This window comes from Kwoniella bestiolae, chromosome 2 (genome assembly GCF_000512585.2).
Source record: "Kwoniella bestiolae CBS 10118 chromosome 2, complete sequence".
In the NCBI taxonomy this organism is placed as follows: domain Eukaryota; kingdom Fungi; phylum Basidiomycota; class Tremellomycetes; order Tremellales; family Cryptococcaceae; genus Kwoniella; species Kwoniella bestiolae.
In genome coordinates this window covers 1,883,618-1,904,642 of record NC_089242.1, presented here as the reverse complement: position 1 = coordinate 1,904,642, position 21,025 = coordinate 1,883,618, and the positions used below count along the sequence as shown (strand labels likewise).

Genomic DNA, 21,025 nt, shown 5'->3' with positions numbered 1-21,025 from the left:
CTGGCGAACGCGCGCCAAATAATGGTTTTGGCGAACGCGCGTATGAGCCATGAAATTTGAAGTTCTCAGAGAGAATGGACTATGTTTAAATAATAGGAGTGCTTTGTATCTGCTATCTGCGCACCTGCGACATGCAAAGGGAGGAAGGTGACATCCCAAACGATGCTTCGGATGATATCAGTAACGTGGAATATTTGCGAAAATGATGATCCCTATGATTTAGCTATGTTGGTTTCGAGGTTTTCCTTGCAGACAAGGTGAAATGAAGGAAGATCAGCTATGTACTGTGACGATCATATATAAACACAGGGCATGGGTTGAATTGCATAATTCACTATATACGATATTTGACCAGTACGTATTCCCCCATCGATATACGATCATTATTCCTCCATCCAAATATGTTGTTTCCAGATTGTTGTTGACGTTTTTCGATTCGTTTTATGTTGATCTCTGAGCCATATTTACATTGTGATTGGTATGTTGAGGGGTCATTTATACAGCATATTGAAAGACGATACGAGCAATCGTTCGAGCAAGATATTTGACATCATCTGTTTGGAGTGGTGAAGGTGTGTTCTTGATGTAAGAAATTTGAAATTTGGAATGTATGTTGTTCAGATATAGTTTATACAGCGTTACGATGAGGGTTCACTTGAGCAATTATTTTGAGCGTAGTAGGTTACATTGACGTATTTGAGCGGTGAGATTGAAGTAAGCTGGATCGTTGTTCACTGGAGTGTAAGGAGGCGATAGTGAAAGGGAGATGTACATGTTTTTCGTTATTCTGACTGAGCTACGCAATAGTTAGCTTGTATTGGATCTGCGGTATGGTAAACTCACTGTTAATTGGGTATCTCCTTACTTGTAGCTTCGACTACACCCTACTCACGACCATAAGGTAATGTCCAGTCTCTCCTCATTCGCATGTCCAGGGGGTATCGATGACTTTGTGAGAAGATCAATCGTTGAATTGTAGTTCGTTTACGTTTACAGATGGCAGCCAAGACCCAATCCGCAGCATAGAAACTGCCTTCCGTCATCCAATAATCTAATACCAGCTCCATTTCCCACCTTCTTACGTTGATGATACTTTGAAGAGGATCATGACCTCTGGAATTACAGTAATTGACTAAACTAACTCTAAATTCGCACCCCAGAGGTAGAACTTCTGGTAAGTCTTGGAGGATGTTGATGAAATACCAATACAATCGACCTTCGACCTGTTGGCCCTTTGATCCTTCAATGATTTGACCAAGGGAGAGAATGTCTTCTGGTACAGCTAGACCCTGAGATTGAAATAGATCGACATCCTCCTTAATAAGCTTGGCGATCGCCTGCTTGAGTGCTGCATCCAAGCTTGACCGAGTCATGAGATCCATACCACGAGCACTGTTGCTGGCCAAGGAAGAGTCGAGATTTGGATCTACGATAAAGTGAATCCATCGCCAGATCCACTCTCGTGTAGGGTAAGGAACCGGAGTATACATCTCGTCTGCTGAGATGTCTCCTGCGTTGATACCGAAAGAGTACAAGAACGGGTACAGATGAGGGTGGATCACGCTCCGGAAAGAGGTGTCTCGATCCGACACGAAAATCATGAGTAATCGATATTCGAAGAAAGTTCTTTCGCTGACACCTTCAATCTGCACGAAGTAGTATCAGTAGGATATCTCCCAGTTCGCCTGTTAGAGGGTCATGACATTGATACTCACCTTACACCAGGTCTTTAAACAAGCTCTAGCAACGCTCAATCGAAATTGATGTTGCTCTTCTTCATCTCTAGATTCCCGACGGGCGACCAGGTGGGCCATGTCACTCTCACTTGTCGGGCAAATCAGCTGAGAGGCCATTCCCACAGAATGGAGACACTTACGCTTGAGCCTTCAACAGATCTTCTTGATTCTTCGTCAGAGCCGCGTATCTCCAATTTGATCGTTTCAAAATATCTTTTACAAAATCGGTAGGGTACATGATGTCAGGGTATTTCCGACCGATAAGATAGTCCAGGACATTCTTCAGCCCTACGTTATACCCCGTTCCAGCTCGAAGCGAATACGATATTTGAGCAAGTGTGAAACCCCAACCATCCTCTAGATACTCTTTGATCAATGTTTCGATCTGTCGAAGGCGTGGTTTTTTTGGACCGGATTGTTCAGAATTGAAGAACGGATTCACGGGAGTTGTTTTAGCTTTCCCGCACCATGCGTAATGAGGGTGAGTATTGCTAATGTGAGGTATAATGTAGAGGATCAAGTGTCGGGGGCTGAGCAAGATGTTAGCTCATTGCTTCAAGTATCAGGAGAGGCTTACATTGTTACATTTGCCATCACTGCCAAATCTTCACATCTCTACCAATCACTCATCACATCAGTATCATTCAGCGGGACCAGTAGGCAGCTGACCCACCTGCGCTCTCGCCAGGCATATTCTGCTTTGATGGGACTCCTTCGGTTTCCAATTGACGTTTTCGACCAGAGGCGAATAACTCTTAGAAGTGGTTGATAGAAGCTCCACCAGTGGCATATCGGGTACGAGAGACATGACTTCGATCACCTCTTCTTCAGTGAAAGGTAATCGACCAGGTATTTCATCGGCAGGCCATAGAATATTCAACCCTTCTACTGTGAGGGATAGGTTGAAAGGTGTGCTGAGAGACTTGGTTTTACTTCGTAGCTGACGGAGCAGGAAGAGGTGAATCATTTGTCGTCGTCGTTCGTATTTGAGTTGTTGATCAGCTGTGAGTGAAGTATCGCCGCTGTAGTAGTATGTCAGACACAATCTTGTGCAGCAAGAAGAGCCTATGGCAATCAACCTTACCGGTTATAACCATTCATTTCATATTCATCCCCTGCCTGAACTTGCCAATTCCCAAGATCATCTGCTCAAACCTCTCGTCAGCCCATTTTCCCCTTGAAAGACATGAGATCAGCTCACCTGCGACCTTATTGCCCACTTCTTTCCAAAACAACTTATATCTATTTCTTCTGTGACTTCTTTGATACTCGTCTATCCACTTCTTTACAAGAGCTTCAGTGAGACTTGACAGGTTGCCGTTTTGTTCTTTCGCCCAAGTAAGGAAATCTTTGAAAGATTCCTGAGCAACGAGTCGACGACGAACGACGAGGCCTTTGTCTTCTTGAGTGTAGTCGATTTGTGCTGACATTGCAGGTAAGTGACGGAGAGGGTTACGGTTTGATCAGTGACTAAGGATGGTGAGAAGGTAGTTGAAGGAGATGTGGTGAAGAAAGAATGATAAGAGCTAGACGTGTCGCTTGTTGAGTAACGGTCGGTGGGAACAATTAGCTCCACCTGATCAATCATGACAACAACACGAGGTTTACCATCAAACTCCACTTGCATAAAATTTTCACCTTGGATACTTCAGTCCCTTGGGTCAATCCATGTATGTTTCGCTTCCTCTTCAATTACTAACGTCTATTTCGAATCCCTTGTATAACTCTTATTCGTCCCATCCTCAGTAGCAACAACCGCATCTCCACTCTTCGCATCATGTCAGAGACTCACGCTCACGCAGACGAAGTTCTCGTCCCTCCTTCCGACGACGAGCAAACCGATGATCCTGCTCAACAAATTTTGGTCAATCAAACTGCTAGTTCGGAGGTGCAGAATGAAGTGGTGAAAAACAAAGGGTCGGGTAAAGTCAAGGGACCTGGAAAGGGGAAGGCAGCGAAGGATCCAGGTAAACGACGACGGAAGTTTGACAACAAAGCTGGTAGGTATGCTACGATGCAACAGGCTACCGAGTTGAATGCTACGGAGAAGACGGATGATGGCGTAAAGGAAGGGGAGAACGTGAGAAAGAAAGTGGTCAAAAAGAAGGTGAAGGTCGAAGAGGTCGAGGAGGATGAGAATTGGAAACCTGATATCGTAAGTCATTGATTGGACAGCGATACTGAGTATCGGTGTTAACAATCTTCTCTCTTTTAGCCCTGGATCCATCCGGACAACCGAAGTAGAGCCGCAGGTTTGGGAGGGGCATTGGCTGATCAGGTGAGGCCATTCTTCGCAGACGAAGAGTTCCGCTGATAACCAGATATGTAGACTTGGTTCGAGGTCAGGAAAGTGGATGGAGTGGCCGATTCGATTCCGGCTGAAGTAAGCTCCATTCTCTCTTTGCGATAGTTTCCAGAAACTGATATGGCGATTGGCATAGTCTACCGTTTTTGGGACGAACGCAGAGAGAGGTGGATGTATGAGATGTCAGATGAAAGGCATCGTATGTGATTTGGGTTCGCCATGTAAGGCTTGCGTGCAAGATATGGTGAGTGATGCTCTTTATCACTCACATGCAGTGCTCATCTTACCTAATACAATATAGCGACCAGAGGGATGCTTCCCCGATGTACCTCGAGTCCTTCCTAATGACAATGAGGAGCGATCGGCATCTCGACAATATGCTCTTGCATTCGCATCGTACGAGAAACATGTCGAAAAGAAGAATAGTCAACCAGCTAAGCCTAAGATGCTTCCTGACTTCTTCAAACCAGTAGATAAGAAGAAAAAGCAATAGGTATCATGAGTTCGTGGAATGCTCGGGGTTGGATAGATGATCTTCGTTTGGATTGAATTGTATACAGCTAGAATTGAATTGGAAGAGTTGAGAGAGATGGTTGGACTATGCATCACAAGTTGAGGACTACTTGTCCGCTGTACCCTGCACTACTTTTAGCTCAGGTAGGCTCAATGTTCAAGAATACGTAAACATAGCACGTCACCCTAGATCGGTGACTCTCCGTTACAGTACATTTCATAAACAAAGACATCCATCTGGCTTTCGATACTGTACTGTTCATCGAATTCGCGATGACTGTCCATATCTTTGAAATCACATGAAACTGTGCACAACTTCGTGGACGTTCAACTACCATCATCAACTGAATGATGCCAAAGGATGATGTCGCTGCTCACATGCCTAAGGTCGTCAAAGGACCGAAATTCTGGATAGGCTCCCCAAGCTCATCACCGAGTGATAGAGATGTCTTTTCAACTTAACTCTTACAATCCCTTACTGACGTTTACTTGACTCAATTGACTACTCATCACCGCCCTATCATAACCTACACCTCAAGACTCTCTGTACAGACTCCTCCGAGCATGCCGAAGATCACGCCGAACGCCATATCACTGCTTGAGGCTGATCAGGAGCTAGGCGAATATCAATATGATGAAGTTGAGCCATCACTCGCTGCCGACGGAATGGACCTCGACGAAGATGATGAAGGTATCTATCAGCTGGAGCCCAACGATGAAGACGATTTGCAAGTGGATAGATCTGGGTTCTTTGGTCCAACAACTCTTGAAGCTCGAATCACCGAGGAGGATACCATGCTCGTCACCAACGAAATGATCCGCGAAGGTAAATTAGCCCATCCAGCACTTGGCAAGATCTTGAGACTGGAGGTTATGGATAGAAATCTCATGGAGGACGATTTAAGAGCGTGGTTGAACAGAACATATTCCGCTTGTTCTGATGAAGCTAAATCTATCGTATGTCCATCCATCAATGCATCTGTCTCGTCCCTACCACTTACTGACAGGCAAAATCCATAGGCACAGCTCTCGATAGCTCGACTTAGGGAATTGATCGAAGAGGGCTGTTCCTCGATCTATTCGGAAGCTGGCTTATTACGAAAACGAATTCCTGGTACAACTTCCTTTGCCGATTGTCTGCTAGAAGATTATACGTTTCCCGACTCCAATGTCTCGATCCAGGGTGACCAAGTCCTCTTAGCTATTGGCCTCGATAGAAACTCTAAGCTTGGCGAATGCTTTAAGCGACTGTATACATCTCCCGAAGCTTCTCCTATACTTGACGCACACGCTGTGCGATCAGCCTCCAAAGTTCTAGGCTCTCAAACCTACTCGGGAGTTTACACGCTTGATTTTGTAAGTGATCTGCGTTATACATGTATAAGATTGGAAAGCGACTGATGTTTGAAGTGCAGGGTGGTAAAAAGCTATACATCGGAGTATCTGACGACATGATTTTCCGATCGAAGACGCATGAAGAAAATGAGATCAATATCATGGTTGCTAAGGAAAAGAGTGAGTCTTAAGCTCTCTCGAATTGGTGCAGCAAGGCATAGTGTTGATGGAGATAATAGGGAAATTGCATGATCAAGGGAAACCTCTTCTTATGAGAGTAGTGTTAGGATGGCCTAGAGGAAAATGCCCCAAACTAGGCTCACTCGCCTGGGAAACATACATGATTTGCGCTCTACAGACGTATAAGGGGAAAAATCAAATGCAAGTGTATGCTATAGCGGGTCTGCTTGGTCCAGGTATAGCTATCAAACACTTTCGTCCGGCATACCTTCGTTACGTTCAAGCTGCTCGAGCTGCTGCCGAGACCCATGACCTACCGCCTACTCGATGCTTCAAAATCATGAATCCGTACCCTGATGAGCTCGGTAAGCGCATTGGATAGTGATCTCGGTTCAATAGGTAAACACTGATGCGCTGTAATACCTTCTCCAGATGCGTCTCTCAAATTCTATACCGCGCTCTTTGACGACCTGATCAAAGACAGTGGACTTGACCCGATGAGGTTCATCCAAATCGTCGTTGGTACTTATCAAGGAGAACGAAATCGGATGCTTACTCGAGAGATGCAGAAAGAAGGTTATATCCCACCACGATTAGCTCATCCGCAGGCGAGAGGATTTGAATTTGGTAAGAAGTACAATTGGGAACCAGGAATGAAAGGGATGGATAGAAGAGCGTTAGCTCTGAACAAGGAGCATGGTGTAGCTAAACCAGCTCGAACCCTGCGAGCGACTACTCTCCGTGAGTTTCAATGTCTTGAAACGTATGACCTTCGAGTATACGATACTGATTAAATCTTCATGATACAATCCTACTAGCACCTCTTCCTCAGGACTATCTAGATGCGATGATATCTAGATATACAGCAAAGGCCGAACTCCTGAAGCAGATCTACCCTCCTCCAGAGAACGATGCTGATGATGAAGATAAAGAGAAGTAGTGAGTTCATTCCATCCTCAATGCTGAACTGAAGTGCCGGAACAAGTCACTGACTCGTTGTTATTGTGAGGATAGGTCAAAACGACAATTCAATCATCTGTCTGTGATATATCGATCTTGCATATCAAGAAACGAATGTGGAAAAATGGGATACAACCTGTACCATAATCCCACAAGATCACCTACGGACGAATTTGTAAATTCAAGTACGACTGGTACCCTCCAATACTTCATATACAATGGACGAATCAACATCTTTTGGAATAAAATATATCCTGTGGACAACTCCAAAATCACTGTGTACTTCCCGAAATTCTTCATCTCATCCAACACTCGCAACGAATTGGGTTTGCGTTTCTTTGGGGATAGTTGGAGGTGATAACATGTGAATTAGGATACATCATCAGAACGTAGAAGTATGGAATTTGGAAAGGTACGGTAGAGGGTATATGGTGAATGGATCTTTGGGTGCGGTAGAATTGGCTTATTTGAAGGGAGAATTGGGATATGGTAGTCGAAGTGAGCTAGAATTGGTATTTGGTGGAATTGGGATATAAAATATGATTAGATTGGAGTATAGTAGTGGTACAGATACGGACGTTTCATTCATGCGAATTTTGAGAGCGAGAGAACTGCTGTATATATCTGCTTGGTTTAATCTCCATATATGCGAATTACAATACATCATGCAAGATCAATTGTACATACATAGCATTACTCGATCAGACTGTCATGCTATGCCATATCTCGTATCGGCTACTAGTACATAAGCAGGTCCCATCCGGATCTAGCGAATTGAACATTATGCCTTTTGGTCGGTATGTTCGTGCAGCAACTTATGCATCCATCGCACATACTGCTACTGACATTATGTCGTTTCACTGTATTGATATTGCCTTTGTGGCCAGCGAAATCACCATATCTTATAGACGCGACAGAGTTTGTATGATGATCGCGACAAGATATGTATGTATCACGCGATGTACTTTGGTGCAGCAGCGCGATGACTATTCATGTGTTGAAGGTGTGTTGAATGTGTGTTGACTGTACGTTTAGCGTGTATGACCGATGCGTTAATTTACTATGGGCTGTGCGTTAAGCTTGTATGAGCTGTGCGTTAAGCCTATAGGTGCGGTGCTTCAACTTTCATTATGTCAAATCGAGATTTCAAGTGTACCCACCATCAGTATCATACTTGACGTGTTGGATCCAACAACCCGGATTCATACGGCGAGTATAAGGTTTTACCATCAACATAACGTACTTATCCACCCGAGGCAGAAGAAGATGAAAAAACTCTTATCTCGCTGCCTTAATCTTGCTTGGATCTCTACCATCCTATAATACACCACCATGCATATCTTCTGTGCTTCTGTCGGATGCAATGCATAACAAATGCTCAAAGACCTCTACTCCAGTTTGAACATCAATTCCACTCGGTCACATATGAGATTCCTACCGTTCCCCCACCCGGTAGCACGATAACCGACTCGTCCATGCGATTTAAGCTTATAACATTTCGAAAGAACGATCAACACAAACCTATGACACCCTTGTCAGTTCAAATGATCTTGAGTATCCAGGATGTAGTCAACTCTTCTAGCACCATAAGCTTGTAAAATAAGTATGATACAACCTCTGTACACCCAAGACCCACTTGAGATGCTTCAGAGGCATGATACATAATATAAAACTTCACTGTTTTCCGTCCTTCCAACCACCATCACGACTTGTGTAATTGATGTTTCCCACAATGAACCAGGGCAGAGACGATCATTCCATCCACACACACCATATTCACTACTATACTAAAGGATACACGTCGTCATCAGTACTACCTTGGATATGAACATGAGGTTTAAGCTATACCATGATACGCGTATCTCATGGGGTATGACACGTCGCGTTGGCTGAGAGTGATCCAATCATATATATACCTTTAAGAATTACAATTTTCATATCCTGTTTCTCTTCAGACTCTATTTCTTCTAGTACCCTTTAGTATAGCTGTTGCTACTCCGTACGGCTCACCCAAGGACAATCTTCGAACGTTATAGTGTAGTTTTTTCACAAATACTCTTTCTATTGCTATAATTCACGCTATGAACGACACCATACCGTCGTCTGGCATTGGGAGATGGCCCGTCGACAAACCCAAAGGTCGTCACGACATCTCCCCTTATAACTTGAACCCTCTTTCTCGACGATTAGGAAGTGGGCTGGTACCACATCCTACCGTCTCATCTTCTTCTACGTTACCTAGACGTGTCCCAACTTCTCCTCTTGATAGCTTAGATAAGAACTTGAGCTACCTCTCATCTCCAAACTCACCGACACCTTCCAAAGCGACCATACCCCTCTTATTCAAATCAAGCAAAGTCGTCCAAAATGAGAATGATATACCCATCCTTGTGAGTACCCACAACACCGTTGTATCTGTATTTGTTGTTGGAGTTAGGATACGATCCAAGAGGGGGAGAGATGGATATGGAATGTGGGTTTGGGCAGAGGTGGCGAAGTGTGGTTCATCTTGGTTATGTCGAAAAGGATAACGACGTGTCTCTTGTTGATTGGCTTGTATATCACTCTCGCTATCGGTATAGTATTGAGCTGACACGATACATTGATATCACAGAAAAAACCTCTCAAGCGACGCGCTCCTAAGAACCTCAAAACCGATACCATACCCACCAAACAACCCAGATATGAGGAACCCCCGATGCCTAGATGCTCTCTCGAAGGAGGACCGTCGGTTAACACCGTTGATACTTCTCTCGTTATGGTGAGTATAGGTAAACCTTATATCCTTTTAATCCGAGCTGACAGTCAACTCCCATAGGCGCACCCTTCTTCATCGTCTAAAGTGTTGTTGTCGTCCGAACCTATTAATGTCGAACAAGTGGAGAAACATCATCCAAAAGCGCCTACAGTGAGTGAATCCTCAAATGGCAATGATCATCGCTGACGATCATTGCAGGATGAGAAGCTGAAGCTTCAGATGAGACTTTGTGAATTGGAGTACGAGTACGAGGCCACCATAGTAAGTCTCTGATCGATAGTATGGGTACCTTCCGATTGAGCTGACGAGACGAAACTTTAGACATTGGTATTCCCCAACACACCAGAGACTCTCTCGTCCCGTTGCTTTGCCTGTCAAAGCTTACTTGTAGAGTGCTCTGGTCAAAACTGCAAGCGATGTGAGGTGAGTGCAACCGCCTCAAATCTTTGATATACGAATGTACGCTGACATTTCTCATATCTCAATCATCAGAGACGCAACGAATTGTGTGTTCCCGTCCCCGTGAATTTGGCTCAATGTAGTACCCTCGAACGGAGCAACATCAACGAGTACGTCTGCTTACTACAACTCAAGTTTAAGCTGGACAACCCACAACATCACTCATCCTGATCTGCCAACCATTTCACAAAGGACCAGAGCGAACGACGGATTAGGTGACTGTGAAATCTGATAATTGGGGGAAGATAGTATCAAGATTGTATAATCATTAGTTTTTTTTTTTTTTTCTTCATCATCATCAATTCATGTCCAAGTTAAAACCACCAAAAAACCCAAAGTTGTACTTCGTTATAGATTTTCGCAAACGTGTGTGCGGCTCATGCAATCAATGCCAGGTTTGTACCAATCTAATGATAGTAGTCATGTGCTATAGCGATGCATGATAGTATTCAGGTATGCACAGGATACTCGTTCGAACGGCATATAGCTTGATTTGATACAGGAGGTAACAAGGACTTTTGGAGTATGGATTTTATCTTTAGCGTCGTATGAACATGATATCGTAGATATTCGTTGAGGGCATCATAGTATGGTACAAGAGACTATTCGTCATTGTCAAGGAGACATCGACAGAAATGATGAGACCTGACAGGTATTCGTCAGCATCGAATGGGAGAACTCTATCACCAAGTAATACGAGACTCACCACTTAGTTCCCGCCCACCCCGGTGCCACCATTTGCCAACCGATTATTCATCAATATCCTCAATTGATCATTCCTAGCCTTTTCAACTTCCAGATCTCTCTGTAGTTGGTGTATCGTGGCATCTCTCTCAGCTAGGAGCTTAGTCATATTTTCCATATCTTTTTTACGTTGTAGTCGATGTTTCTGGGCTGATCGACGATTTATGTCTCTTCGGTCTATGATACACATAAATTCAGCCTGGAAATCTTACGAAGACGGGAAGAGATGCAGCTGAATGGTTATGAGACTCACGCTCCAACTTATCCAACTTGATCTTATCCTCATCCGTCATACCCGTTGTACTTCTCGTTGATCTCCTCGCTTTGGACGATCCAGCAGCGGCGCTGACAGCTTGTCGACCAGGTCTGGACGACGATGCTACCGGTACTTGAGGAAGAGGTTGTTGTCGGGTCATCTCATTTGGCGAAACGACTTGACTCTGAGTTTTGATCTCATTAGGTGATATGCTCCCAGTAGGCGGATGAGTCTGATAGTTCATCCAGTTCATTATATCCGCTTTCTGATTATTGTTCTCCAGATGGATATTCGCCATACCCAAATCACCTATATTGGATCTGATAGCGAGATGTGGACCATCATTGATAGATGCAAGATCGTCGTCGTCCGTGTCCATATCTGTTGTACTGTAATACTCTGATGCGTCGACCGAAGATCCAGCGTGAGAGTGATGCGATGCGACGCTGGAGGGTCTGAAGTACTCGGAGGCACCATGGGGATGAGGTTCAACGGGAGAAGTGAGGGTCGCAAAGGGGTTGGCATGGGGAGAAGGTATTGGCTCAAAAGAGGATGTTGAGTGAGCGGAATGGGGCGAGGGGATGGGTTCGAAGGTGTTTGTATTTGGGATGAAGGTTGAATGACCGAGATGGTTGGGTTGTTGAGGTATGTATTGGTTCGTTTGCTGGTGGATGGGAGGTACTGAGGATTGAGATGTTGCAGGGGTAGGTTGGGAGTTATCGTCAGATGGGATATGGATGAATTCCCTCATCTGATGTCCTTTAGGACATCAGTATTGCCAATTAGAAAAGCTTGAAATAAGGGTAACTCACAAAGCTCAAGCCCGAAAGACCGTTTCCACCCATATCCTGCGTTTGAGTGTGCAATAACCCAATCATACCGTCATCACCACCTGCGTTCACCCTCAAAGCAGAGTAGATGTGACCCTCCAAGCTACTTGTGCTGACGAGAGTTCTTGAATTGGGGACGCTGGGATAGAAGCGGTTGCTACTGGCATCTGCCCTCCGCTTGTCAGGTACAATGGTCGCTGTTGACGAGTTGAAGCTGTGGGTGTATATTTGGGACGTCAGGATATATGGCTTCAATTGATTAAACGAAGCATGGGAAGGTGTGGTGAGTAGATGACATACCTATCTGTGGGCCGCAATGGCTGAGGCATGATGAAGGGTGACTGTAGTTGACTGTGCCGTGTTGATGATGAGTACTCGTAGGATGAGAGAGAGAGAGATAAAGAGATAATAGCATGGGAATGAGGTAATTGACTTTGTTTTTCATGTCGAATACACGTAATTTGACATTAATTGCTATCGGTTGACTGGACTAGACCCCGTGACGCGTCATCCCATCATGCCCTAGTCGCGTAGTATTCTGAGAAGGAGATCTGATGGATGTCCGTGCTCATGCTTCGCGTCTGTTGTAGATTGTGAGATTAGAGTGTCAAGTTGTCAACAGGTGAATTCAACTTGTCAATAACATCAAATCCTTTCGACCTGCATACGACACAAGAACGACAGACGCAAAGAGATACAGACCGCGAGATCAAAAAAAAAAATACAGCCCAGGCCATTGAAATCAAGAACGAGTACCACCAAATCTTATCCCATCTTCCTTCCTCTTCAATCTCCCGAACCTCTCGCCGCGATAGCAGATTGCGATGGGTAGAGAGATCATCTCATTACAGGTGAGCTGTCCTTGTCTCTTGAAACCTCATCTATGGCTTGATAGCTAATATTCGAATCTGCACGATAGGCTGGTCAAGCAGGTAATCAGAGTGGGTATCCAACTTTATCCTCCAACTAGTTCCTGATGCTAACGCCTGTCCACTCTGCGACTTCAGTTGGTGCTCAGGTGGGTCGTGTCCTCCGTCTTCTTCATGTCTGATCTATCACTGACATCTCATGAATCACATTATAGTTCTGGCAAAAACTGTGCGCCGAGCATGGGATAACACCCCAAGGAAACCTCGAAGAATGGGCTGCGGATGGAAGTCAGGGAGATAGGAAGGACGTGTTCTTCTATCAGGCCGATGATGAACATTATATACCTAGAGCTATATTGATAGATCTAGAGCCTAGGGTGAGGAGTCCACATCCACATTGATCGGCACACATGATCAGTCAGATTCATGTCGGGTATCTATATTCAAAATGGCATATCCTAATCTTTTTCTATAGGTAATAAATAATATCTTATCATCCCCATTCAAAGGCTTGTACAACCCCGAAAACATATACGTATCGAAAGATGGTGGGGGAGCAGGAAACAATTGGGCGCAAGGGTATAGCGCGGGAGAGAGGCTGTACGATGATCTGATAGAGATGATAGATAGGGAGGCGGATGGAAGTGACAGTCTGGAGGTGGGTCATCTCTCTTGAATCTATTGTATACACCTTCACCACTTCTTAATCCACGGAAGAAATCTCGCTCATGTCATCTCATAACCAGGGATTCATGCTCCTCCACTCCATAGCAGGCGGGACAGGATCAGGTCTCGGTTCATACCTGCTCGAAAGGCTTTCCGACCGATTCCCCAAGAAGCTCATTCAGACGTACTCTGTCTTCCCTGAATCCTCCGACGTGGTGGTACAACCGTACAACTCCCTATTGGCGATGAAACGACTGGTGAACAACGCGGATAGTGTGGTGGTGCTGGATAATGCTGCGTTGACAAGGATCGCGGCGGATAGGTTGCACGTGCAGGATCCGAGCTTTGTGCAGACTAATCAGCTGGTGAGTGGTGTTGACGTATGGCGAGAGAAGTTATAGAAGCGATAAGAAAGGAAGGTCATTTGCGTTTGTAGAATAGGCAGCGCTGACTTTATATCGCTATGCTCCAGGTATCAACTGTCATGGCTGCTTCAACTACTACCCTTCGTTACCCCTCATACATGAACAACGATCTCGTCGGGATCATCTCGAGTCTGATACCAACACCAAGATGCCATTTCTTGATGACTTCGTATACGCCATTCACAGGAGATGAGATAGACCATGTAAGTGCTATTTCATCACTGTTGACCTCAATCCAGTGTGCTCGTCATGTACAACTTCACTAGACATATATACTGATCGTCATGGGTTATCCTCCAGGCCAAGTCAACCCGCAAAACCACCACTCTCGACGTAATGCGCCGTCTCCTCCAACCAAAGAACCGAATGGTATCCACCGTTTCCACCAAATCATCAGCCTACATATCATGTCTCAATATCATCTCCGGAGATGTCGACCCCACGGATGTACATAAATCTTTACTAAGAATTAGGGAAAGACAATTGGCAAACTTCATACCATGGGGTCCGGCCAGTATACAAGTTGCCTTGACTCGTCGTCGAGGGGGACCAGCGGGCGCGAGCAATAGGGTTAGTGGGGTGATGATGGCTAATCATACTAGTATAAACTCGGTGAGTTTTAGGTCTATCTCTTGAGTGCAAATTGATATAAGGTAGAGCTCATTCGTTGTGATGTGATAGCTGTTCAAACGGATGATCCACCAGTACGATATGTTGCGTAAACGAAATGCGTTCTTGGAGCAGTATAAGAAAGAGGAGATCTTCGCGAATGGGCTGGACGAGTTTGATGATGCTAGGAGGGTGGTAGCTGAGCTACAAGAGTGAGTTTGGGTTTTGTATAGTACTTATCGAACATACGAGGATATGCGCTGATAAACGTTGGGTGGTTAGGGAATACGTTGCGGCTGAGAGTCCTGATTATATCGATTATGGAGGAGAGTAGGTAGATGAAGGATGTGTTGTTCAGCTTCGTAGATCGTGACACGTCGATGACGGGGTATGGAGAGATAGATATTTGATCATTTGGGTTTCTTTGCTTCGTTTACGACTTGTGTAGAATAATGTATAAAGTGCTCATCATATATATGTGACTTATTACGATTGTCTCCACAGTAAAATCGTAGGGCGATTGATGAGCAGAAGAGAACAGAATTCAAGCATGGTTGACAACACGTTTCGAAAAATTGTATACATTCGGTTTCTTTTTAGACAACTTGTACTTCGGTTCTATTCACTTCAGTTTATACCGCTATTGCCGCCACTCCTTCTAAACCTCGATTGGAAGGGATCCCCCTTAAGCGGTCTGTTTCTTGGAAGGATCAGAAGTGAATCTGAGATAAGGCTGTGATTTGTTCATACCCAAAGTCAGCTCCATTCATATCAAAATCTCGATTCAAAATATCAGACGAGGTGATAGGTTATAACTCACATAAACAGTCTTGACGTCATCCCCGAACAATTCCTTGACCTTCTCGCCCTGGACTGAGGGATGGACAATAACGTCGTCTCCCTTCTTCCAGTTGGCGGGGGTGGTGATCTTGTATTTGTCTCCCAATTGGAGGGAATCGATTACTCGCAGGATTTCGGGGAAGTTTCGCCCGGTGGAAGCGGGGTATGCGAGGGTTAATCTGACTTTCTTCTCTGGGTCGACTATTCAAACAGGAATAAATCAGCCAAGTCCTCTGGTCAGAATGACAGATCGCGATTGTGGCTACAAGTGAGGGAACCGAAGGGCTCTTGAAACAGAGAAGCGAGGGACCTACTGATGAACACCGTTCTGACGGTAAATGGAATACCCTTCTTATCTACGTTGGTAGCATCGAGATGATCGAGCATACCATACAATTCAGAGACCTTTCGGTCCTCATCGGCGATAATTGGGAAATCGAGACCGGGCCCATTGGGGGAGAGGGCATCGATATCTTTGATCCAGCCTTTGTGGGACTCAGTGTTGTTGGCTGAGAGACCGATGAGCTATCGAAGTGATATTAGCTTGATCACCTATGAGGAAGAGAGTTGGATATTCAAAACTCACTTGGACACCTCGGGATTGGAAATCAGCGTAGGAGAGAGCTACAGCTGATAGCTCGGTGGTGCAGACTGGGGTCTATAGATCAGAAGGGAACAGAGATCGTTCAGCTCAGCTCAGCTCGTCCTATCATAGCTGACAGAGACAAGGTACACTCACGTAGTCATCAGGATGAGAGAACAAGATGGTCCATTTGCCTTCGATGAACTTGTGGAACTGTTGGAAGTCAAAGTCAGCTACAGCTACTCTACAAATGGTCTTTGTGATGTGACTCCAGGTGGTAGGATAAGAACGGCTAATCTCAATTGGATCAGGATGGCTCAGTGACCACTCACATCGATAGGACCCTTGGAAGTCTCCGATTGGAAGTTTGGTGCGATATCTCCTAATCTGACGTTGACCATTTTGTCTGTTTCCTTTGTATATAAACGTTTAGAAAGTATGAGGAGTGGATTGAATAATGAATAAAAGGAATGTGGGTAAACAACCTGCTTCTTGCTTCTTACATATATATACACTATGATCCGGATCTGATCGCTTACTTGGCAAGTCTAGCTCGCACGTAATGTCGTGTCATCGAACTGAATTCCAGATACCATTCTTAATGGCGTAAGATGTAGTGGTTACTCTGAGATAGCGAGTAGTGAGATATTGCGCAATCGATGTGTTATCGGTGATCCGATTCAATATTGCCAATCCGGAGCACCATGTGGAGGTATGTTTTGTGCTCGGAGCTCACCGCTTGTTCAGTCTTAGGTGGCCAAGGGTTTCTCGATGTAAGAATGGGCCGGTGGAGGTCGTCCAACTCGTTGATCGATACTCGTTGATCTTGTTTCCGTAAAATCAACTCGTCTTTACACAGCTCACCTGCTTTGTACCTAGATAGGAGACTCGAGATAAGAGGAAAGTCTCGTTTCATTACGGCTCAAACGATATACGACAGATACCACGTTTGAGCCTTACCGTCATCGTTAAACCATTATCTTCCTCCTTTGGTAATCGGGGATCCTCAAAGGACAGGTCAGTCACAAAGGTCATGCGGGGAAGGATATTGACCAGTAAAACCACTACTCGGCTTTTGCAGATATATAAACACATCTGGAATCTCAAGCTTTCCCAATATCTCAGCAAATACAGAATAAATTAGAAATAGTAAATCGGAAAAGAGCGAGAAATCATATAATTTATAGCCAACTATCAGCCAGTCACTCATTAGGATACAAAACAAACATGTACACCACCGCCCAAAAGCCAATCCCTCGGGAAGTCCGATTCGCTTCGATCGAGGTCGACCGCCCTATCACCCCTGCTGCCGCGGGACAGGAAGAAGAGGTAAAATCCAATATTGAAGTTGACTTATCCAGCTTACTATCCCAAGCTCAACGGCATAATGATCTAGAAAAATCATCTGTGTACTCTCAAGAGACCGACTCGGTGTACAACGAGGGCAGATACAGGAAGACATGGGAGTTGGAGGCCCCCGCCACTGCCTTTGGCGGGATCATCCGACTTGACGACGATACGATCGATTACAAGACTACAGCGAGGCGCAAAGCTTCGCCTCTCAGTTTGGGTGTAGATGGTATCCCTCAGCCTCCCAAGACTGCTCCTCTACCTCCCTCGAGAAATACGTTGAACTTCCAGCCGTTCGATGAACCGTTGACTCCCCAACATGGTCAGACTACCAGCCTTCAGCCTCCCACTAACCCTGCTGGACTGTATCTTCCCCCTCCACCCACTGCTACACCTGCGAACCATACCCTCAAACCAAGCTTGAATCCGGTAGACAATGTGCAAAATGTGAAAAGCCACTTGGAAGGCCTGTCGATACACTTGGCAGGGCTGTTCGACCAGGTCAACCAGATCGAGGAGCTGAAGAAAGAGGTCAAGTATTGGAAAGATGTTTGTTTGGGTCTGGAAATCGGTAAGAAGGACATGGAGATTGTTTTGACGCAGACGCAGAATCAGCAAGTAAGCATAATTCCATTCATTTTTGTATTCGAGTTGGAGTTGGGTGAAGTGTCAGCTTATGTGAATATGGTATCAGATGGGATCCAAGTTCACCGCTTTCCTGATTGACGGGGACCACTATATCGTGAGTCATCCCGCGCCCGAGTGCGTTGATAGTTTTAGCTTGGCTAATGTGAATGATAGTTCCATGAGAAACGTTTCCAATCTGGCTATGAAGGTGGCCAAGAAGCTGCTCAAACTTTGCTTCGAGTTGTCAAGGAAAGGAACCTATCGGAGAAGGCCATCGTGCAGATATTCCTGAACAAATCAACGCTGGGTGCTACTCTGATCAAGGTGAGTGCACAGTATTCTGTACGAGGCACAGATATATGTTATGTACACATTCACTGATCAGTATGTATTCGCGATAGAACGGCATAATCCAGACTTGGGCAAAGTACGATCAGTTCTGGCAAGGCTTTTCGTCTTCAAATGGATTGATCACGGGTGAGTTGCACTGACTTGTCCCTTGACGAGCGTTCGGCTTATCGAAGCTTTCCAGTCTGTGACCTCGGCTCGGGCGGAGACTCGGCACAGAGCAAGATTGACGGTAAGTTTACAACTTAAGGTTACGGTCGTAATAGATCTGGGCTGATCCTCATCGTAGAATATGTACGATTGTACTCTGAGAACCCTCAATGCGACCAAATCATCTTGGGTTCTGCTGAGAAGACCTGCCCAAGATCAACTCAGTGAGCTTTCGCCCAACCAGATCCAGCCACACCAGTGATGACGCTGACTCTCCTTTCGGCTTCTCAATCAAGTCCCTCCCAAGCGTATTCTACGGACAAACTCCTCTTGTTGACTCGAGGAGATCCGTCTTACATCGGCCATCAGGCTATCATTATCCCAAATTTATTCCAGACTACCGAACTGGTCCCTCTAACTGCTAGACCTACTACTGATTCTGTTGAGAACCATATCGAGGAGTACCACTGGTCGACCTTTCAAACCAAAGCAGGGAGAGCAGGTAAATCCCATAAGATCAACGTTCCGCCCGTCCCGGTCTTGTCAAGCGACGAGTTTTCTCCCAAGAGGAAATTCAAGAAGAACAACAAGTACAATAAAGCTGCTGCTGAACAGGTGAGGAGGTTGGATCCGAGACCTTGTCATACGTGAGTTGTGGTTTATCTACTCCGCGACAGATGGATTATGCTGAGGTTTAGATCTTGGTTCTTACTCGTAGTCACTACCTGAGTAAGTTAGCATGCTGAACAAGCCCAATCCCCTGGGTCACACGGGATTACACAAAGCTAATGAGGCTCTATAAACAGGTGAATGGGGCTGTAGGGACGTCGATGCATGTTCGTATGGACATGGGTATCGTGAGTGGTATCCCGCGTCTACAGGCGCGAACCCTTCATACTGATGATAGCTTTTATCAGACCTCTCCAACGCCCAGCTTAACGAATTGGCAAGGATGGCCAAATCGGTGATTTGCCCTTATATGAAAGAGGGACGATGTGAGTGGTTTTTTCCCTTACGGTTCTACACGAGTTACTGATGATGTTCCTGACCTTAGGTCGATACGATGATGAAGATTGTGTTTACGGGTGAGTGGGCCATTTTGATCGGAAAGAAATCAAGAGAAAGGCTGATTGTGTACCCCAGACACAAATGTCCTAACGCGAACAAGTGTCCTTTGTAAGTGGGGATGTCATCAATGTAGTGTGGAGTCAGAGCTGATACAGGTCTTGTCTTGTACCATAGCGGCGAGTCGTGTCGGTTCCAGGTCATACCCAACGGGCATGGGGAACTGGATTGAGCTTCCGGCGAGATCTCGGTCATGGACGGCAAGTAGAAACAGATGTTGATGTAGACGACGTGCAGAAATTCGCATAGATGCATGTTGTAAAGTAGTTCAAAATACTTCATGAATGGACATTGTATGATGATGACTACAGCTCACAAATTCTACATTTACCACGTTGCCGGCGAAGAACCCATCCTAAAATTCGCAAATTAGATCTACCGATTAATGACTGATAACCCAAGAACGACCTGACACCTTGCAGGGGCGATATACCTCTTTGACCAGGCATGTGCTCATCCCGAATTACTACCCCCACTTGAGAGTGCGCCCCAATAAGCCAACCTCTTACCGAACTTCTTCCTCTTCTCCTGAGGTGTGTCGTCGGGTTTATCTCGAAGCGCAGGAGGTGGTTTGAGCGGGAACTTGAATTTGCTATGAAGGCAACCCAAGAGCAATCAGCCCTGATACCTGGTACGGAGTACTTTACAATTGGCTTGGTTAGGTGTAGTGGGAAGGAGAGGGATGGCACCAGCCAGGCTTACTTACCAGTGCCCAGAAAATGGATGCCACCCTCCCCTCATTTCTTTGCCTTTCTCCTCTCCTCCTATTATATGATTACCCTGTTCTTTCTCTGTTCCGGTATTGGAGGATGCGGATCGTTCGTCCTCTTTGTATAGCAGTGTATCTAGGGCGACTGGTATATACCAATGTCAGGGTATGTTGGGCATGTTATGTGTCTTGTACCAGTGTACGCACCTCTTTCTTGATATGACATGGTTTTACTGTGAGGAACCTCTGTTCCTTTGAGTGCTGTTCAGTTATGTATAATGCGAGGTGGCGACTACTATTGTATAGATGATTGTTTGGTGAAGTTGTAGCGATTTGGAGACCGGTAAGATTCCATTAACCTAGAAGTTGACAAGACATTTATATACTCTCCACATCACTTGGCATTGACATTCCGTCAACGAAGATTACAATCTCGGGAATTCCAATAGCCTGAGAAAGATCTCGCCAGCATCACAGTAGAAGCTTACTACAAATTAAGTGTAAGGCACGGAACGTAGATCTTTTGCTGCGTTTCTCTTCCGGTAGAAGTCGAGATGAAGAAGGAATATATGTAGCCAAGCCAAGCCAAGCGGTAATGGGCTAGATCACATGCGTCATTCAACATAATTGTATCTGACTATGCTCCTC

General features: G+C 45.3%; 9 protein-coding genes across 9 annotated transcripts; 5 read left to right on the top strand and 4 right to left on the bottom strand.

The window, feature by feature from the left end:
- Positions 1 to 663: 663 nt before the first annotated feature.
- Positions 664 to 3,166, bottom strand: I302_103855 (uncharacterized protein; the record flags this gene model as incomplete). Its single annotated transcript, XM_019189221.1, has 8 exons — positions 664 to 791; positions 893 to 1,646; positions 1,716 to 1,824; positions 1,877 to 2,266; positions 2,314 to 2,351; positions 2,410 to 2,758; positions 2,821 to 2,881; positions 2,938 to 3,166. The coding sequence occupies 8 exons, from the start codon at positions 3,164 to 3,166 to the stop codon at positions 664 to 666; spliced, it is 2,058 nt and encodes a 685-aa protein (XP_019048783.1).
- A 347-nt stretch (positions 3,167 to 3,513) lies between these two features.
- Positions 3,514 to 4,534, top strand: I302_103854 (uncharacterized protein; the record flags this gene model as incomplete). The annotated part of the gene is made up of 5 exons (XM_019189220.1): positions 3,514 to 3,891; positions 3,952 to 4,014; positions 4,066 to 4,119; positions 4,178 to 4,285; positions 4,343 to 4,534. 5 exons carry the CDS (start codon positions 3,514 to 3,516, stop codon positions 4,532 to 4,534), a joined length of 795 nt encoding a protein of 264 aa, XP_019048782.1.
- A 584-nt stretch (positions 4,535 to 5,118) lies between these two features.
- I302_103853 (uncharacterized protein) lies at positions 5,119 to 7,009 on the top strand (the record flags this gene model as incomplete). The annotated part of the gene is made up of 6 exons (XM_019189219.1): positions 5,119 to 5,511; positions 5,575 to 5,910; positions 5,970 to 6,069; positions 6,129 to 6,434; positions 6,502 to 6,810; positions 6,888 to 7,009. 6 exons carry the CDS (start codon positions 5,119 to 5,121, stop codon positions 7,007 to 7,009), a joined length of 1,566 nt encoding a protein of 521 aa, XP_019048781.1.
- A 2,101-nt stretch (positions 7,010 to 9,110) lies between these two features.
- Positions 9,111 to 10,417, top strand: I302_103852 (uncharacterized protein; the record flags this gene model as incomplete). The annotated part of the gene is made up of 6 exons (XM_019189218.1): positions 9,111 to 9,419; positions 9,644 to 9,790; positions 9,848 to 9,937; positions 9,986 to 10,048; positions 10,109 to 10,210; positions 10,280 to 10,417. 6 exons carry the CDS (start codon positions 9,111 to 9,113, stop codon positions 10,415 to 10,417), a joined length of 849 nt encoding a protein of 282 aa, XP_019048780.1.
- Positions 10,418 to 10,955: 538 nt separating this feature from the next.
- I302_103851 (uncharacterized protein) lies at positions 10,956 to 12,405 on the bottom strand (the record flags this gene model as incomplete). The annotated part of the gene is made up of 4 exons (XM_019189217.1): positions 10,956 to 11,167; positions 11,244 to 11,997; positions 12,059 to 12,290; positions 12,377 to 12,405. The coding sequence occupies 4 exons, from the start codon at positions 12,403 to 12,405 to the stop codon at positions 10,956 to 10,958; spliced, it is 1,227 nt and encodes a 408-aa protein (XP_019048779.1).
- A 495-nt stretch (positions 12,406 to 12,900) lies between these two features.
- I302_103850 (tubulin gamma chain) lies at positions 12,901 to 14,979 on the top strand (the record flags this gene model as incomplete). Its single annotated transcript, XM_019189216.1, has 10 exons — positions 12,901 to 12,927; positions 12,996 to 13,017; positions 13,084 to 13,094; positions 13,161 to 13,322; positions 13,421 to 13,603; positions 13,692 to 13,976; positions 14,084 to 14,239; positions 14,337 to 14,648; positions 14,718 to 14,857; positions 14,928 to 14,979. 10 exons carry the CDS (start codon positions 12,901 to 12,903, stop codon positions 14,977 to 14,979), a joined length of 1,350 nt encoding a protein of 449 aa, XP_019048778.1.
- A 351-nt stretch (positions 14,980 to 15,330) lies between these two features.
- On the bottom strand, positions 15,331 to 16,469 carry I302_103849 (uncharacterized protein; the record flags this gene model as incomplete). Its single annotated transcript, XM_019189215.1, has 6 exons — positions 15,331 to 15,378; positions 15,466 to 15,686; positions 15,800 to 16,010; positions 16,072 to 16,143; positions 16,225 to 16,281; positions 16,401 to 16,469. The coding sequence occupies 6 exons, from the start codon at positions 16,467 to 16,469 to the stop codon at positions 15,331 to 15,333; spliced, it is 678 nt and encodes a 225-aa protein (XP_019048777.1).
- An 826-nt stretch (positions 16,470 to 17,295) lies between these two features.
- On the top strand, positions 17,296 to 19,840 carry I302_103848 (uncharacterized protein; the record flags this gene model as incomplete). The annotated part of the gene is made up of 13 exons (XM_019189214.1): positions 17,296 to 18,036; positions 18,113 to 18,160; positions 18,220 to 18,369; positions 18,447 to 18,522; positions 18,578 to 18,625; positions 18,683 to 18,767; positions 18,840 to 19,190; positions 19,262 to 19,272; positions 19,350 to 19,400; positions 19,461 to 19,538; positions 19,598 to 19,628; positions 19,687 to 19,719; positions 19,786 to 19,840. 13 exons carry the CDS (start codon positions 17,296 to 17,298, stop codon positions 19,838 to 19,840), a joined length of 1,758 nt encoding a protein of 585 aa, XP_019048776.1.
- A 281-nt stretch (positions 19,841 to 20,121) lies between these two features.
- I302_103847 (uncharacterized protein) lies at positions 20,122 to 20,603 on the bottom strand (the record flags this gene model as incomplete). The annotated part of the gene is made up of 3 exons (XM_019189213.1): positions 20,122 to 20,260; positions 20,375 to 20,522; positions 20,585 to 20,603. The coding sequence occupies 3 exons, from the start codon at positions 20,601 to 20,603 to the stop codon at positions 20,122 to 20,124; spliced, it is 306 nt and encodes a 101-aa protein (XP_019048775.1).
- Positions 20,604 to 21,025: the final 422 nt, after the last annotated feature.